Consider the following 17335-nt stretch of genomic DNA (forward strand, 5'->3'; position numbering starts at 1 on the left):
TCTTTCTTTCTTTCTTTCTTTCTTTCTTTCTTTCTTTCTTTCTTTCTTTCTCACTCTCTCCCCTCCTCTCTCTTCCCCCCCCCCCAGGACTTTGGAAAGTGCCCCAGATTGCGGTTGTTCACGCAGGAGTACATCCTGGCGCTGAACGAGCTTAATGCAGGAATGGAAGTGGTGAAGAAGTTCATCCACAGGTCAGTGCGCTCTGCAGAAGAGCACGGCTCCTTCTACCCTCTTTCCAGCCCAAAGCGCTGTTGGAACCACAAGCACTATTAACTGATATTGAGACTTTGATTTTATACTCACCCACTCACCCACTCACCCACTCACTCACCCACTCACTCACCCACTCACTCACCCACTCACTCACCCACTCACTCACTCACTCACTCACTCACTCACTCACTCACTCACTCACTCACTCACTCTCTGTCTTTCTCTCTCTCCCTTTATCTGTCTCTTTTTCACTTAAACACACACACACACATTTATCACAGGCTTTGTATTTCTCTCTCCCTTAGCATTGACTTTGCTTAACAATGCTTTTGTGAAGCACAGGGACATTGTACAGCAATCCACAAAAAAATCAGATACCCATTTAAGTAAGTTATGACTAGCCTGGGTGTTCCCATGCTGCCTTGCGCGCGATTTGATTCACGCTGCTAAGGCAGCCTGGAGACCATGGAGCAAATTTTCGCCTGAGATAGGGAACCAATCACAGAACAGGTGGGAAAGCAAGACGATGATGAGCTATGCACAGACGCATTTGATAGACATCCATGGCACCCAATAAACGGATCTGGGCATTTTTTTCAAATACGAGAAAATGAACATTTGGTTCCCAGACCACGTCTCATTGAGAAGTGGTGGCGCTAGCCAGGCTAAGTTATGACTACAGAAAGCCAGGGATCTACTGGATGTAGCGTTAATGGAATCTGTCTCTTTTTAAAGTCTGTTGGTCATCACCTTTGTTGCATTTGCCAAAGATATGTGTAAGCATTTTATTTTGATTTCAAAAATTAGCAAGCATTTCAAAATGCTCACACAATGCCCACAATTCACTCTGTTTCACTACAGTTTACAATAAAAGCAGCAAAAAGTGGGCAACAGGGATCATGGCTGATTCTGAACACCAACGGATCATTTCTATAACTGTGTGTGTGTGTGTGTGTTGCAGCATGCATGGACCTACAGGACAGTGCCCACACCCCCGCGTTCTGCCCAATCTGGTGGCTGTGTGTTTGGCAGCCATTTACTCCTGCTATGAAGAGTTCATCAACAGGTGAGCCATGTTATCCTTCACCATATTATTACAGTTTTTTTATCGATTGCTTTGATGCACTTAATGAAACTTGGATCCACTTGATTTTGATCTTCACCTTTTCAGCAGAGCAGAAGTCATCTCTTGTAAATGAACACATTTTTGTTGGTTTAACTCATGTTTCACATCCTTTTTCAAATCATTTAAGTCTTCTCTTACAAAGACTCCATACTCCATTGGATTAACTCTGTGAAGCTAATAGATATTGCTTGCAAACTAATTAACTTGTAATGTCAGTGTGAATCTCCTTGGCACAATTCTTCAATTAGCAATCATTCATTATCCATAAGAAATACCATGTCTGTTCTGTGTTGCTATTTGCAAGTATGGATTTAAGGCACATTTAGAGGAAGTACTGTATTGCCTATTTGGTGAAGAAAACAGTACAAAAGCTGACATGTCTAGGTCTATGTCATTGAAAAATTACAAGTTGTAGCTCAATGACATTTGTCTTGTCTAGGTGCTTACTGTAGGTCTTACATGTCAATGGCAGTTACATCTAGCGAGGAATGAATACAATTCTTTTTAATTCAAAAATGAAAAAGAAATGCAAACTTCAAAAAGAAAAGGCTGAAACTCCTAATTTTGAGAACAGTCTTTTGCGTTTTGTTGTGCAGTGCATAATGATTGACTACAAACAGTCAAACAGTGATTTCACTACAAGTTGTGTTGCTTGAAGTCAAAATTTGCTTTTGCTGCGTGTTTTAAATGTTTTGAGAGTGTTAGTTTTTTGCAAGCGAAACATGTCATTGTGGCCAGAGTGATTCTGTTTAGACCTGTGTTTTAACTGTTTTGACAGTGTGATGTCAGAGTTGACGCAAGCATTAAAGCGATCGAGAAAAACTGTAAAAATGATCCAGTGAAGACTTCATATCCATATAACCCCCTGCCGTGGCATAGAATAAGAAAACCGTAGTGTGACAGTTTGTTCAATATCTGATTATTCTTTGACATTTTGATATAAATTATGGGCAAGTGGTTATGTGATAAGCAGAGTATGGTGTCCATACCAAAATGCATCAGTTGGTAATAAATGATGGGTGTTTATATCAATAAGCATTGAATCAAGAACCATTGCAAAATAGGAAGTTCTTAATTGCGCAGTACAGTGCTTTTGGTCAGTTAAGTCTCTTCTCCTTCTGTCGACCCATAAAGTTCACAACCCTATCAACCACACGCCTCAAAGTCCCCTCAGCACGTTACCCCTTCACCACCTCCGGCTTCAGGAAACCAGCTCTTCACAGTAGATCTCTCCCCCGCTAGGCTAGGCTAGGCTACACACACACACACAGGCACAGGCACACACACACGCGCACACACACACACACACACACACAGACGTCACCTACCAGCCCTCAGGCTCATTTATCTAGCTCTACATGTGCCCCAGTCCACCAATTGGTGCTAATTCCGTTCCTCTTCACTTGGGTGTATATTGCGCAAAGGTCGTAATTAGCCGCTTCTGGGTTTTGGGAGGTTGCTCAAGGTTCTATGTACTGAGCAGGAGAGCACCTCATGGCGCAGAGTGGAGCGATAGTGTTTTTGTCGTCTTTCTGCAGCCCTGGGGGGTCTCTGCCACCCCGCTGTGGCGGGAGGCTTAATTTCATAGTTTCCATTCGGCTCTTTGTCACCTCTGACCCAGGGGATCAGTCTCTCTTTCGCTCTCTCTCACTCGCTCCTTCCTCCCCCTCTCTTGCTCTCTCCTTCCTCCTCCTTACTCATCTCCCTCTGTCTCTCCTTCCCTATCCATGTCTCTTTCTCCCCCTCTTTATGCTTTTGTCTCTTACTCTCTCTCTCTGTCTCTCTCTCTCTCTCTCTCCCCCTTGACTGTCTCTCTTTCGTCCTCTCCTCCTCTCCTTTTGTCTCCCTCTGTTGCTCTCTCCATTTCCCATCTCCAGCAGTGCAGTCTTCTTTGCTCTCTCTCTCTCTGGTGCATTGTCAAAGGTAATTGGTCTCTGTTACCTTTATTAGTCATCTTCTTTCAGGTGTAACTGAGACCTATAATGATGATTATAATGATGATGTTTATGCAGAGTGTCATTTCATGTCCCCCCCCCCCCGCCCCCCCCCTCCTCCCCCCCATCTAATTCTCCATAGCCGTGACAACTCCCCCAGCCTGAAGGAGATCCGTAACGGCTGCCAACCCCAGAGTGAGCGGAAGCCCCCGATGCCCCTGCGCCTGCTGCGACAGGAGCCGCCCACCCCTCCTCCGGGCGCTCTCCTGCCCCCGGCCCCCACGCTCTCGCCCCCGCCACCTCCCCTGCCCCTGCCCCCGGCTCCGCCCATCGCCAACTCGAGCGAGGTGCTGGTGGAGCTGGAGCGGAGCAACAACGCGGCCAACGCAGCGCTGCGACGCGGCCCGGCTGGCGGGGACAGCGAGCCCAACCTCATCGACTGCCTGATGGTCAGCCCCGCGCTCAGCGCCCTGGCCATCCAGCTGCCCGCGCAGGCCGACCGCACACTCGGCTGCTTCGCCCTCATCCTCAAGATGCTGTGAGTCTGTCCACGCGACCCCCCCCCCCCAATATGCTTATGTCACGACGTGGTCGCCATTTTGAATATTTTCTGCACAACAATGAGGCTGTGGTGGGAGAAGGTTCTGAAAGTTGCTGTGAGTGAAGGGAGTAATAGCTTACTGCTGTGTACCAGACTGTAGTTCTTACCAGCGATGCAACCAACAACTATCTTTTCATCGTCTCCCAAAGACACAGACATCCAAAGCTGTCCATTTATTTTGAGCAATCCAGCTTTATTTTGGCAATCCACTGCTGATTGATGTCCATCCATAGTTGGACCATGAGGTTTAGCTGAGATGGCACACCAATTACTCTCTTACCTTTTATGTGGTTGATAGAGGGCTATCTTATTAATATCCTTTTATACTGATCTCAGGATCCGATTGACTTTATTAGTCCACTTTTCGACATCCATCATCGTGAACATTACTGGTAAAGACTCAAGGTTTTTCGTCCAAGCCATCAGGATGGTGATCAAAGCAGCTTAAATTGTAAGTGACCCTGTAATAGAATGTAGCGCTACATTGGCTTTTCCACCTCGTTTTCGCGCAGAAAATGTTCAAAACGGCAACCAAGTGACAAGAGTATTGTCTGTATGTTTGGGTTCAGCTTTCTGTCTGTCTGTCTGTCTGTCTCTATTAGCTCATTTAAAACCGTGAGCTGGATATTAAGGGCAAACTTCGGTATGTCAGCTCAAGGCTCCCAGAAATCACACGGTAGCTTTAGTTCATATGCAAGACAGTTTTGTCATTGCCTGACTGCACTTTGATCATCGTTTTAAAATTGGAACCCAATGTTTCTGTTTTCATCTGTCTGTCTGTCTGTCTGTCTGTGTCTGCTTGATTATGGGTTTATATACCTTTTTACTGTGTCACTGATGCTCTCAACCTCAAGACACTGTGCATCTAACCCCCACCACCCATGTCAGATTGTCTGTCTGTCTGTCTGTCTGTCTGTCTGTCTGTCTGTCTGTCTGTCTGTCTGACCAGATGACTGTGCACTGAGTTGAGCGCTACTCTTGAGTTCAACTCGTTTTCTTTCCCTTGCCCCAAGTTTCCACTTTCTCTGTAAATGTCACAGTGAAGTCCTTTTTTCCTCAGAACAGTGATTAACAGGAAACCGTAGCAGATTATCTGATGGCGAGCAGACCTATAAATACTGAGTGACGTGTGTACAGAGCTGTGATCTGTTGAAATGCTGTGCTGTGGTGCGGCATGTGTATGTATGCATTTGTGTGTTTACATAGATTTCTTTAGGCTTCACAGAACAGCTGTAAGCAGCTGTTTGCTTGATACGAGAGGAATCTTAGTGTGTGTGTGTGTGTGTGTGTGTGTGGGGTCCTTGCGGCTTGTTTGAGTGTGGCCTCATCGGAGTCACATCTGTTTGGAATATTTGGGTGCGTCATAAGGCTGTAACTTGCTCCTACTTAAAGCCTGTTTCTGCCTGATATCTAGGGCCTTAGCTGGGTCTCATTTCAGTGTTAGGTTTTCCCTTGAGTTCTGACCTCAACATTGTAATATCTGAGTTAGTTCTTCTGGTGTAACAGTAGGTCTGTGTGTGTTTTATTCTTATGTATTCATCATGTAAATACTAAACAGGATTTGCATTCAGACACAGTCACATTCAGCCCCCCCCCCCCCCCCTCTTTTTTTTTCTCCTTCACTCAGTCACTTGCTAAGAGTTTGTTTTTCTTTCCTCAGGTCTGACTACGATGACTGGAGACCAGCCCTGGCTAGTCTGCTGCAGCCCATCCCCTTCCCCAAAGAGTAAGTGCACATCCCTCCATCCCTCTCTCCATCTCCTTTTCTTCCATTACATCTGTCCTATTTTCACAGCAATTATTCCACCTCCTTTTCGTCTCTTCATCTCGTCATCTCTCCCCCCCCCACTCCCCCTCACGCTACCTTGGCTCTGTCCTATTTTTACTGCCTTGGTTTCAGCAACTACCACTCTCTCCCCACTGTCTTCCAAATGTCTTCATACCCCCCCCCCCCCCCCCTTTCCTTTTCTGCCTTGTTATTAGTTTTTCTCTCTTCAGTGTTGTGTCCTCCATACCCATGTCATCTTGTTCTTGCAGACCGGTGGCATGCCCACCTGTACGTGTGTGTGTTTTGTTTGTGTGTGTGTGTGTGTGTGTGTGTGTGTGTGTTTGTGTTTTTCGATACATGTGGTCCAAGCGTCTACGTGATGCATCTTGCCAGTGCTCTTGAGGGAGTGTCTGCTGACGCATGTGTCCTGCAGATGGGGACCGTTGCAGGGGCGGGGGAGGGGCGGGAGAGGGGCACTTGGCTCCCGGGCGGCCCCTCTAATTGGCTGCTGAGGCCGAGGCCTCATTAAGGCTCACCTGTTCTCAGGTGTTGCCACTGGTAGGAACTCGCCGGCACCGGGGGCCGTCAGTCCCTGGATGCCTTCCAACAACAACATGGACGTGCCCAGCTCAGCGCTGTGTGGCAGACAAACACGGGCACACACACACACAGGGCTGTCACAACATGTTGGCCTGAAGCTAAAGTCTCAAACACACAAACAAATTATTTGACTCGCACAGTTGTGTCTGCATTTACCCGCGTCATGGCGTTTATTCCATTGTTTGTGTATTTTAATCTCACCTGAATCTCACCTGTAGTTTCTCTGTTTCCTCTACAGGGCCCTTGCACATGCCAAATTCACAAAGTAAGTGTCTTTCATTGGACCTCCATCTGTATATCCCTCACTAACATTAACGGGGAAATCAGCAGAGAGGTGTGTGTGTGTGTGTGTGTGTGTGTGTGTGTGTGTGTGTGTTCAGGTGTCGTATTGGTGTTGCTCTGTTTGACTTGCTGCCTGTGTCAACAGGGAGCTGAAACACGTCATTCAGAGGTTTGCAGAGGACCCACGACAAGAGGTGAGTTCATGCTAGTGTGTTTTTTTTCCCTCATAGGTGCAGCACATGTACAGTGCCCTCCACAATTATTGGCACCCCTGCTAAAGTAGTCAAAAAACTGGTATAAAAGCATATTTTGGTAATTTATTGTAATCTCACAATCAGAAAAAGAGGGAACCCGAGGGAAAATCCAACCCTCATGGTGAAGCAAATTTATTCTGAGAAACAAAATTACTTCATAAAGAAATAAATATCTTTAACAAAAATGATTGGCACCCCTGCATGTTATACTTTAAGCCTCCATTTGCCAATAAAACAGCTTGTAATATCCTATGATACAAGGCAAGGGACTTGAGACCATGCCTCTCTACAAAATCTCTCCATCTAGATTCCTAGGTCCTCACGTGAACATTCACCTCTTTTACTCACCCCACTGTTTTTCTATGGAGTTAAGATCAGGGGACTGAGGCTACATCTACATTAGTCCCATTTCAGTTTTGTTATGAATTCCGTAATCTAATTTGTTCTACGTCAACAGAAAAACGAAATCGAAACGTGCAAAGTGCGAAATGCGTCTGCATTACACCATCAATCTGCAAATCGCACAACCATATCCTTTGTCATGTCCTACATTCCTGTTACTGGGCAATTCCATGGAAAATTATGTTTTTTGTAACATCTATAACGGCAATAAAATGTGATGGTATGATGTGAATGATTACATGAAATTTGAGCATTTGCTATTTTTGGCTGAAGAATGTACATGAGAAAAAATGCACAAAAAATTAATTATCATTCACATCATACAAATGCCAAGGAATTTCACTGGCGTGTGACACATGGATGTGACAAAAAGTAAATTTTCCGTGGAATTGCCCTACTGTTGCTACTGTAGGTCAGTTAACAATGGCTACGCAGGGGTCCCTGGGAAAACTGTTGAAAATCTGTGGAATTAGTGAGCGTAATTCTGATTCTTGAAAATCATGACGACGTGTACACTCAACAACTATGGGTACGGTGGAAGAAATAACCACTTCATAATAGGAAAGGAATCCAAAATAATATAGACGTACTGTAGCCTGAGATCCTTTTGTTCAGGCCGAAACCATTTTTGCTTTGATCTGGACATGTGTTTTGGTTCATTGATCTAATGAATGATCCAATCATGGCCCACTTTTTTAATGTCTTGGCAGAGATTGACAGATTTTCATTGAAAATGTTCAGGTTCTTTGAGGTCCTACCACGCACCTTAACAAGGTTCCCAGGGCCTTTGGAATAAAAACAGCCCCACAAACCCCTCCACCATAATTCTCATTAGGCATGGCATTCTTGTCAGTAAAGTCATTCTTCAATGCATCCCAAACACTCCTAGAGTGTTTCTTGCCAAAGAGTGCAATTTTCATTTCATCTGACAATTGAACACAATTCCAGACAAAGTCCATTCCAGCACTCAATAACTCCTGTCATTTACATTTGTAATTACCAGTAAATGACAGGAAAGGCCTTTTACCTTGCATGCCCTCTAATTAATCTATTAGCACTGAGGTATTTTTTTGGAGACTTGGTGACCCCAAGATGATGCTCTTTTCTGGAACTCTCCATTAGTGATTCTGATTTTTTTTTTTTGCCCTTACCATCCTCCTGACTGTGCATGGGGGCCTTTTTGGGTCTTTTTCCAAGCAAGTTTGTCATAATTTCCAGTTGATTACAACCTTTTAATTATTGTTTTAACTGTAAATTTGGGCATTTTTAAACAAGTTCCTGACTTGGGTCAACACACTTTCCTTTTATTTAAATTTAGCGTATTGTCTTGTATTTTCCATGTTGATAAATGACATGAACTTACAATTTGTATAAGATTTGCTAGGGGTATTTATTTCTTTATGAGAGATTCCTTCTTCTCAGAATGCATTTGCTTCCCTTCAAGGTTGGATTTGTCCTCTTTGGTCATTTATCAAATCTCTCAATGACAACAAAGATGATTTTTTATGCCAAAAAATCTGGAGGACATTGTATGGTAAATGTGACAATATCTCTATGCCTCTTGGTGGATACTAAAATAGTGTGTGTGTGTGTGTGTGTGTGTGTGTTTTGCTTTACAGGTTCACTCCTGCCTCCTGAGCGTTCGCTCGGGGAAAGATGGCTGGTTCCAGCTGTACAGTCCAGGCGGTGTGGCCTGTGATGATGACGGAGAGCTGTTTGCCAGCATGGTGTGTATTTGTGGGGACCGTCTATAGAACTTATGGGACCCATAAAATGCTTTAAAAAGCATTGAAGCATTGATTTTTTTTTTAAATCAATAAAGTTTTTTACAATGAGGCATTCCAGTGATGTACATCATCATATGGAGATGTTCCCCTTCAAGATGTTGGGTCTTCATTGGTTTTTATCTGCATGCAAAGAAAACTCAATATGTTCTCTATATATGACTTTATAAATACATATTTGGAAAGGGAACCAGGGAATGTACTCAGTATTGGTGTTTGTGCATAGTGAGAATCTGAGGAATCTTCCTAATGAATGACCAGAATGCATTCATGAGACTGTTCCTCTGAGTCCCTCCCGTGGGCCGTAGTGTGGGATGGCTGGCCTAGTTCCAGCGCAGTCCTCTTGGGCTCTGGCTAGGGATTCTGCCCATCCCTCTGGTCCCTGATGTCCTGTCTCTCTTTCTCCGTTTCTCTCTCTCTCTATGTGGCTGTTATACTCAGGTGCACATCCTCATGGGGTCCTGCTATAAGACCAAGAAGTTCCTGCTCTCCCTGGCTGAGAACAAGCTGGGACCCTGCATGCTACTGGCCCTGCGAGGCAACCAGACCATGGTGGAGGTGTGTGTGTGTGTGTGTGTGAAGCCTCTTGCGTTAGAAAATTAGATGACATTTGCAGAAAAATGGCTGCATTCTGATGCAGAATAAAACGTCAAAATGAAACAGACACGAACATTATTGAAGATGGAGACAAAAAAGTATGTCTTCTGCACGTATACTGTCAGAGAAGAAAGGGCTTTCGCAAAAAAATTGAGTCTGATTCTTTGGGGGAAGAGTTCTTAAGTTGGGTGTGAGCTTTATAGTAATATGAACAAACCTCATAGAGTGAGGAGGGGCTTTTGCTGACATGTTTTATTTGACTTTGTGGGTCCTTTTGAGAATTAGTTTATTGCTTCAGGCCTTATATAGAAGGAAAACATTTGTACGAGTTTGTTTTTTTAAACAAATTACATTTGTGGAGGCTTTTGGTGCTTGTCATACACAGTGCTCATGTGTGTGTGTGTGTTTGTGTGTGTGTGTGTGCGCGCGTGTATGTGGGTGTGCATGCGTTCCTCAGATCCTGTGCTTGATGCTTGAGTACAACATCATTGAGAACAAGGACACACAGCTGCAGATCATCTCCACCCTGGAGAGCACCCAGGTTGGCCTGCGCATGTACGAGCAGCTATGTGACCGACAGAGAGAGCTGAAGGAGCTGGTGAGTCTCACACACGCACGCACACACACACGCACGCAAAAGATTTACAAGACTCCAATAAAAGTCAGTCTTCCTGCACATCAGTACAGCTGTATTTGGCACAGACGGAGCCTTGTGAAAATGTCCGATCATGCTCTGCTTACTGCCACACACAGAAACATTGTTTTATATTCTCAAAAGGCATTCTCTCAGCCTGAAAGGGCTGTGTGTTGCGTCAGGATGTTGCGGCGAGGCTGCTCACCATGGCCCACTTAAATGACCTCAGACTCTTCCCGTTCTCTGCTACCACCTCCTGTTTGATCATGACATTGCAGTACTGTTTTCCAGACGCCATTTTTTTCATGGTTTCTCCTTCTGTTTTTCATTTTGTTGTTTCCTCTCTTTTCCTCCTCAGCAAAGAAAAGGAGGTCCAACTCGTCTCACACTGCCCTCAAAGTCCACAGTGAGTGACTCCACTCTTTCTCTTTCTCTTTTGGCAGTAGGTGTGTGCGTGAGGTCAAATGTATATGCTTAGCCTACATACAGTGTGTGGATGAAGAGGTTCATTTGATTACACAGCAGATGTAGTGCACCCAGTGCATGCTGAATCCTGTGACGGTGCGCACGTTATTGTTGCGACTTGTGAATGCATGATTAGAGCCATCTCCAGACCCTTTTAATTGTTGCTTTGAAGTAGACTTCCCCTCAGGGAGAGGTGTTGCTAGGATACAGTCCCTTGTAACATGGCTAACAGCAGTCCCTGAAAAGCTCTGGTTGATTGATCTTCCTGTGAATCTCTCTCCCTCTCTTCTGTTCTCTCTCTCCCTCTCTTCCTCTCCCTCCTCTCTCTCTTCCTGTTTCTGCACCATTGCTATTGTTTGTTTGTTTGTTTGTTTGTTTGTTTGTTTGTTTGTGTTTGCTTGTTTTTAATTCACCCCTCCATCGTTGCCTTCCCTCCTGTCAGGACGCTGATCTGGCCCGTCTGTTGAGTTCGGGCTCCTTTGGGAACCTGGAGAACCTGAGTCTGGCCTTCACCAATGTCACCAGTGCCTGTGCTGAGCAGCTCATCAAGCTGCCCTCCCTCAAGCAGCTCAACCTCTGGTCCACTCAGGTATGGAGCTGTCAGGGTGCTCCATTCACTTGTACATTTATGTCATTTAGCTGACGCTTTTAATCCAAGGCAACTTGCAAAAAGGGAAACTATTAAGGTACATTATTATACGGCTCTTCACAATGCTAGTAGAACGCTCCATTGACTTGAATGGGATTTCCCAACGTTCTACGGTAAAATAAATTCATGTAATTACCGCTGCAAACATATATAATTACCGCTGTCAATGGCAACGGGTTTTGTGCTGCTGATCATATCACTCCGCAAGTATTCCGGTCACTTCTTGCATTGGAACTTCATTCAAAACTGAAAGCAGACGGTTGATCAGCTGCGTTCTAAAGAATGTTTGATTCAAGTTCAGCGTGTGTTGCGAACTATTTGTTTCTCAGCAAAAGCCACAACGAAATGGTAACAAATAAGTGTAAAGAGACATATCGTGGAGTTTATTTTTTCGTTTTGGCAAGTAGCCATATAATAAGCGGGATAATGTATAGAACGCCGGTCATTATGGGAAAATAAGTCCCTTCAGGGCGAAACAAGACCCCTCCGCTGGCACGTCGGGGTCCGGTTCGCCCTGTCGGGACTTATTTTCCCAATAATGACCGGCGTTCTATACATTATCCCTTTCGTACGACAAGGACGTGCAGCAATAACTACTAATCGGCTGTCAGGTTCATATTGTAGAATTTTGCATTTTGTTTTCAACCAAATTTACCGTAGCCCATTCAATCTAGATCTTCTCTTGTCTTTCAGTTTGGGGATGCAGGACTGCGGTTGTTGTCAGAGCACCTGGCATGTCTGCAAGTGCTGAATCTGTGTGAGACACCGGTTACTGATGCAGGCCTACTGGCCCTGAGCTGTAAGTATTTTCTACCACAGACGACCTCAAACACGAGTTCCAACACAGACTTCCACTAGACTGGTGTTCACATGCTCATTTTATTGTCACGGTTAGGCCTTTGGAGTTATGGTCTGTACAGTGCTCATGAATATGGTGGTCATGTGTTTCTTTTAGCCATGAAGAGCTTGTGCAGTCTCAACATGAACAGCACCAAACTAACTGCTGACACTTATGAGGACCTGAAGGTGAGTGTAACCTTGTGTGTGAGAACAAAACCTGTGTGTGTGACTAGACAAGACTCTAGACCTCTACAAGACGATGAGTCAAGGTTCACACCACAAGTCTTAATGCTCATTTTTTGCTTAAATCCACATTGTTTTTACTGAACTGACACACATGCACAAAACATCACCAAACACGCGCACAGCATGCAGCTAGCCTGACTGACTAGTCTGACTGACCATAGCACTCTTCCATTTCCACCGAGTGATCCTATAAGGTGATGTTATTGACGTAAAGGTTGCATGAATTCCGATATAACTATTCAGACTGCTGTCACATTGCTAAAAAGCATACCTGTATCTGATGTAGGACCACATGTAAAAGTGGCCCAAATCAGAATGGGGAAAAAGGCCGATTTCATGTCATTTGCGCTGGTCACGCCGTTTTGAAAACATCAGATATGTGTGACGTGATGTTTTGTTTTGTCCTTTGCAGGCCAAACTTCCGAACCTGAAGGAGGTGGACGTTCGCTACACAGAGGCCTGGTGAACTCCCGTGTACTCACCCCCGTCCCCCCGCCACCACACCTGACCACACCAAACCTCCGACACCACCCTGACACGAGGTTTCTTCCTCTGACATCTGAACGCGTCAAGCTTTCATCCTCATTGCCACTCTACGTGTCTGCCACTGCCAGCTATCGGTTAGGAAAGAACAGGGGAATTGGGGATTTGGGGTGGGGGGAGCGCTGGCACATCTTGATAGGACCTTTGGACCCCTCTGTTGATGTCCACCATGGGTAGGGGGGACGGAGGGTGACTACAATCAAGACATGATTGTCTTGGATCCTCATTTTACCATGAACCTTTTCTGTGTATTGACATTGATCTAAACGAACCCTCATTTTTAAGTTCATCAGCCCACAACAGTGACTCTCTCTTTCTCTCTCTCTCTCCCTCTCTCTCATTCACTTTTAATTGCTTGCCTCAGTTTCACCCCTTTTTTCAGCCATGATCTCCTGTTGGCATGCCCATGCTTTTCAGGATTGCCCCTCCTATACTGGTTTGCTTAAGTTTATCGTTTGTTAGTTTGTAACTTCTTTAGTGGTCGTGGTCACCCCCACCCCTCTCACTCACTCAGATGCAGAATGACAAAAGACTGTGACTACACACATTTTTTGCCCTCAAGAAGTCTCGGTGTCAAGGTTGCTCCATTCACATCTGTTTTACGTTCTTTCACCCAAAGGCGTCACCTTGCTCACTGTCCCTTTTAGCTTACTGGGAGCTGGAATAGTCTGAGCCACATTCCACTCATGTTTGGACCCTGCCAAGTGTCCCTCTGTACATAACAAAAACATGAGATATCTACAAGAGCTCACTTCTATCATTTCAAAGCTTCGTATGCAGTACCACCTTTTTAGAGTTTCTCTTCTCATTTTGGGCGTGGGCAGTCCTCAACCAGGTGAATCACAACCTCTGTGAGATGGGTGAAAGATTGTGCCTCTCTTCTTCTCTCACTCTGATTCTCCATCTCTGTCTCTTTCTTTCTTTCTTCCTTTCTCTATCTCTCTTTCTTTCTCTCTGATCTTAAAATACTGTCTCTCCCTTAAAATTTGTATCAACTTGAATGAACATATTTTTCCAGACATCTCTGCTTTCATATACTGTGTGTTTATATAGAATATATATATATATATATATATATATATATATATATATATATATATATATATATATATACCCTTCTGACAATTTTGAGCAGACATTTCAGGGCCTCTGCTCTGCACCCTGATACAGTAGTGGGCTGTCTTCTCCTTTTGCAAGTTTCAGTTATTGATTTCAGTGTACATGCGGTTTTCTCTATATCACCCATATTTAAGAGAACGATTGTGTAGAAGGTGGTCTGGGACCACCTTGTATTTATGAGTCCTCTGTTTGTTTTTTTTTTGTTTTTTTTTGTCTTTTTTTCTTTATCTTTTATCTTTTCTCTCCTTTGAATTCTTAGCCCTGTGCTGGTAAAGTACTTTGTTGACTGGTGGCTTAGCATTCACACAAAGCTGGTGTGTAGAATCGCAGAAGCCTTCCAGAGTTAAGGATGGGCGGGGCCAGGGTGGGTTGGGCAGGAGATGACAACTGTTGGGACTACTGAGCCAGCTTTAGTGTTTAGGGTCCCTGCCTTCTCTTGTTTTCTGTAAGATTCGTGTAGCTTTGCTACTTCAACCTGACACCTGCCATCATTGCTAGGCCCAATATATTGTGGCGTATCGATCTCTTTTTTTATTTTTTATTCAGTCTAAATGTATCTTTTAGTGCTGTTGAAGCACTTCACGGTCGGCTTTGCTTTTGTGTTCTTTTTAAATAATGAAAACATTTTCTCTTGTTATTTTAATACAAGATTTAAAGGGAAAAAAAAAACAACAATCAATTTTATATGTTTGTTGACCCCTTGCTGATATAGCGGTTTGAACAGGACATTGACGTGCGCACCGAAGGGGTCAGGGTGGGATAGTTCCCCTCTCATGTACTGTTTCTCCTCGCCCTAAGAGGAAGCCGAAGGACTGATGGCAGAGGCGTCACGACCGAGACAGACACTGTTACTGTGGAGTCACTGACAGGTGGAGTTATGTGTCTGCTAACCAACCAGCGTTCCAATCTGTGGTAACCATGCCCATTCAGACTGCTGGGGGGGAGGGGCCTAGAACTCACTTCCTCACCCCCCCCCCCCCCCCCATTGGCAGCCTCTGTGAAGTCACTCTGCTTTGATTGGCTGGCAGGAGCCGGTTCCTCCCTGTTTCCCTGTCTTTCCCTCTGTTTTATTGGACAGTTTCCTTTTTGGGAGACGGCTACTTAGACTGGCCCTACATTGAGAAGTTGGGCGCAATTATGTGCAATTTTGTTTTGTTTTTGTTTATGTTTTTGACTATTTGGAAGAGTTTTAAGTTGTTTGGTACCCCACGGAAGAGGCCCGTCCAGAGTCAGAGCTGGAAGAGTATGTTTGATTGATTTTTTTTTTTTTTTCTTTTCTAAAATTAGTGTGCCACAAAGCGATCTGCCACTCAGCCAAGCCGTCCAATCCCACCTCTCCAGTCTCTCACTGTCACTTCCTGTGTAATGTATATGTTCGTGTATATAATGTTCTCCCTTTGCTCCTCCTCTTCATCTCTCTGTGTATTCCCTCCATCACTTGAACTGTTTCAGTTCCTCCCCATGTTTCTTTCTCTCTTCCTGGTGGGGGACTGATGTTGCCTTCATCTTCAGGGTGTGTGTGTGTGTGTGTGTGTGTTTGTGTGTGTGTGCGCGCAAGTGTGTGGTTGTTTTAACTTCAGACCAGCTGCACTGTAAATTAACTGTTGCGTTACGTCCAGTTATAATCTCTGCCGCACCAGTTGTCTTTCTAGCCGTCAAAAGACAAACTTTTGTTGCCTGTGTTTTTTCTTTAATGTTTGTCATTTTGATTTGCATGAATGTTACATCATATTATTTACTTTGTTGCTTATGTGTGTGTGTGTGTGTGTGTGTGTGTGTGTGTGTGTGTGTGTGTGTGTTTTTATAACTGTATATGAATGGTGGAATAATAAAAAAGGATCAGATCACCCCTCTCCCATCCTGCAGTGCCCCCATGTCCCTCATGTATGTGCCCGTAGGAGCATGGCCTCGTGTGTGTGTTTGTGTGTTTGTGTGTGTGTGTGTGTGTGTGTGTGTGTGTGTGTGTGTGTGTTCTGGGTTGGGTGTCTGTCAGGCCACCTACAGAAAGGAAGCTCTCGACATGAACATTGCAACATTTACCATCAACAGCTGGTGTAGCAGATCCAGTGTGTCCGGGGAAAAGGCTTCTGCACTCGCTGTGTGTGTTTGTTTGTGTGTGTGTGTGTGTGTGTGTGTGTCTGTTGGACAATTCTGGGGGTGTTTTCACTCAGGAAATTTATCATGTATGGAGAGACTTAGATGAGCATGACTGAACTTTTTATTATTATTATTTTTTGTCGATGAATGGCTTGTGAGGCAGTGCTCCTGTAAGTGGACCATTTGTGCCAGTGGGTATATGGGGGTTCTGGGGGCAGGAGGGTCCCTAGGACCAGCAACTAAGAGGAGGCTCTTCAATATTGACATCCTGTATTTTACATGAGAAAAAATCTGTAAACATTTCTAAAGGGTTAGTGTGCTCCTCACTACTTTAAGGAGGCATGAGGAGTATAGTTTGGGGTGAGGATTTATTATTACTGTAGATTAATCACATTCTTAATAGAGGACATCTCTTGCACACACACGTCATATCTCCATCCTGTGGAGCTTGTTTTTGTTTGTTTGTTTGTTTGTTTGTTTGTTTGTTTTATATTGTTTCCTCCTTCTCCCCAGACTCCCCAATTCTCTTTTTTTCTCCCACACTGTTCATATTATAACTTGATGACTTGTTCAAATTAATTTTTTTTTTTCTTTTATGCTCTTTTTTTTAATAGATTTATATTGTAGAAAGTGTGACTGCGCTTGAGTCTTAAAAATGTGGTCAAATGGGGCAAGAGGGGGTCTGCTTCTTGAGGTCCCTACGCCTCCCATGCTGGCGCAGTCATGTATATAAATGAACTACATCACCCATAATTCCTGGAGGGTTTTTTTGTTTGTTTTTCGCAGATAGAATCCTTAGTCCCTTTTATCTCCTCCTGTTTTTGTGTTTTAAAATGCTTCTACAGCTGGGTTACTACTGCTGCTGATCTGTGGCTGTCGTAATGAAAAATACAAGAACCTTCAACGGGGGGGGAAAGTAAAAAGTAAAAAAAAAAAAAAAAACATGATGTGAAAAATTTCAATCAAGAATAAAACTGTCTGTGAATATGTTACAGGTGTGAGGTCTGTGGTCTTTTACTCAGTGCAATTTCAGTGTGTCAACAACGCTCTACTTGACATGTTTGTTTATTTACTTTTGCTCTGCTAGATCTAGGATGTAAAAGATGGGAGCAGATAGGATGGTAGATAGTTGTTGTCTGATTTCCTCAACTTCAGATGTCAAAACACAGTCTAGCTAATAG

General features: G+C 44.2%; 1 protein-coding gene across 1 annotated transcript in view; it reads left to right on the forward strand.

The window, feature by feature from the left end:
• LOC121723578 (c-Maf inducing protein) overlaps nucleotides 1-17146 on the forward strand; it is a 37850-nt gene extending 20704 nt beyond the window's left edge. The window contains exons 8-21 of the mRNA XM_042109379.1: nucleotides 88-191; nucleotides 1175-1279; nucleotides 3416-3811; nucleotides 5535-5600; nucleotides 6481-6507; nucleotides 6670-6718; nucleotides 8800-8907; nucleotides 9406-9522; nucleotides 10019-10159; nucleotides 10554-10601; nucleotides 11103-11249; nucleotides 12003-12108; nucleotides 12265-12335; nucleotides 12808-17146. Of these exons, the coding sequence (XP_041965313.1) occupies nucleotides 88-191; nucleotides 1175-1279; nucleotides 3416-3811; nucleotides 5535-5600; nucleotides 6481-6507; nucleotides 6670-6718; nucleotides 8800-8907; nucleotides 9406-9522; nucleotides 10019-10159; nucleotides 10554-10601; nucleotides 11103-11249; nucleotides 12003-12108; nucleotides 12265-12335; nucleotides 12808-12861 (1539 nt within the window). The 3' untranslated portion in view covers nucleotides 12862-17146. The remainder of the gene's footprint in view (nucleotides 1-87; nucleotides 192-1174; nucleotides 1280-3415; nucleotides 3812-5534; nucleotides 5601-6480; nucleotides 6508-6669; nucleotides 6719-8799; nucleotides 8908-9405; nucleotides 9523-10018; nucleotides 10160-10553; nucleotides 10602-11102; nucleotides 11250-12002; nucleotides 12109-12264; nucleotides 12336-12807) is intronic.
• The last annotated feature ends 189 nt before the right edge of the window (nucleotides 17147-17335 follow it).

Source organism: Alosa sapidissima, chromosome 11 (assembly GCF_018492685.1).
Source record: "Alosa sapidissima isolate fAloSap1 chromosome 11, fAloSap1.pri, whole genome shotgun sequence".
In the NCBI taxonomy this organism is placed as follows: Eukaryota; Metazoa; Chordata; class Actinopteri; order Clupeiformes; family Clupeidae; genus Alosa; species Alosa sapidissima.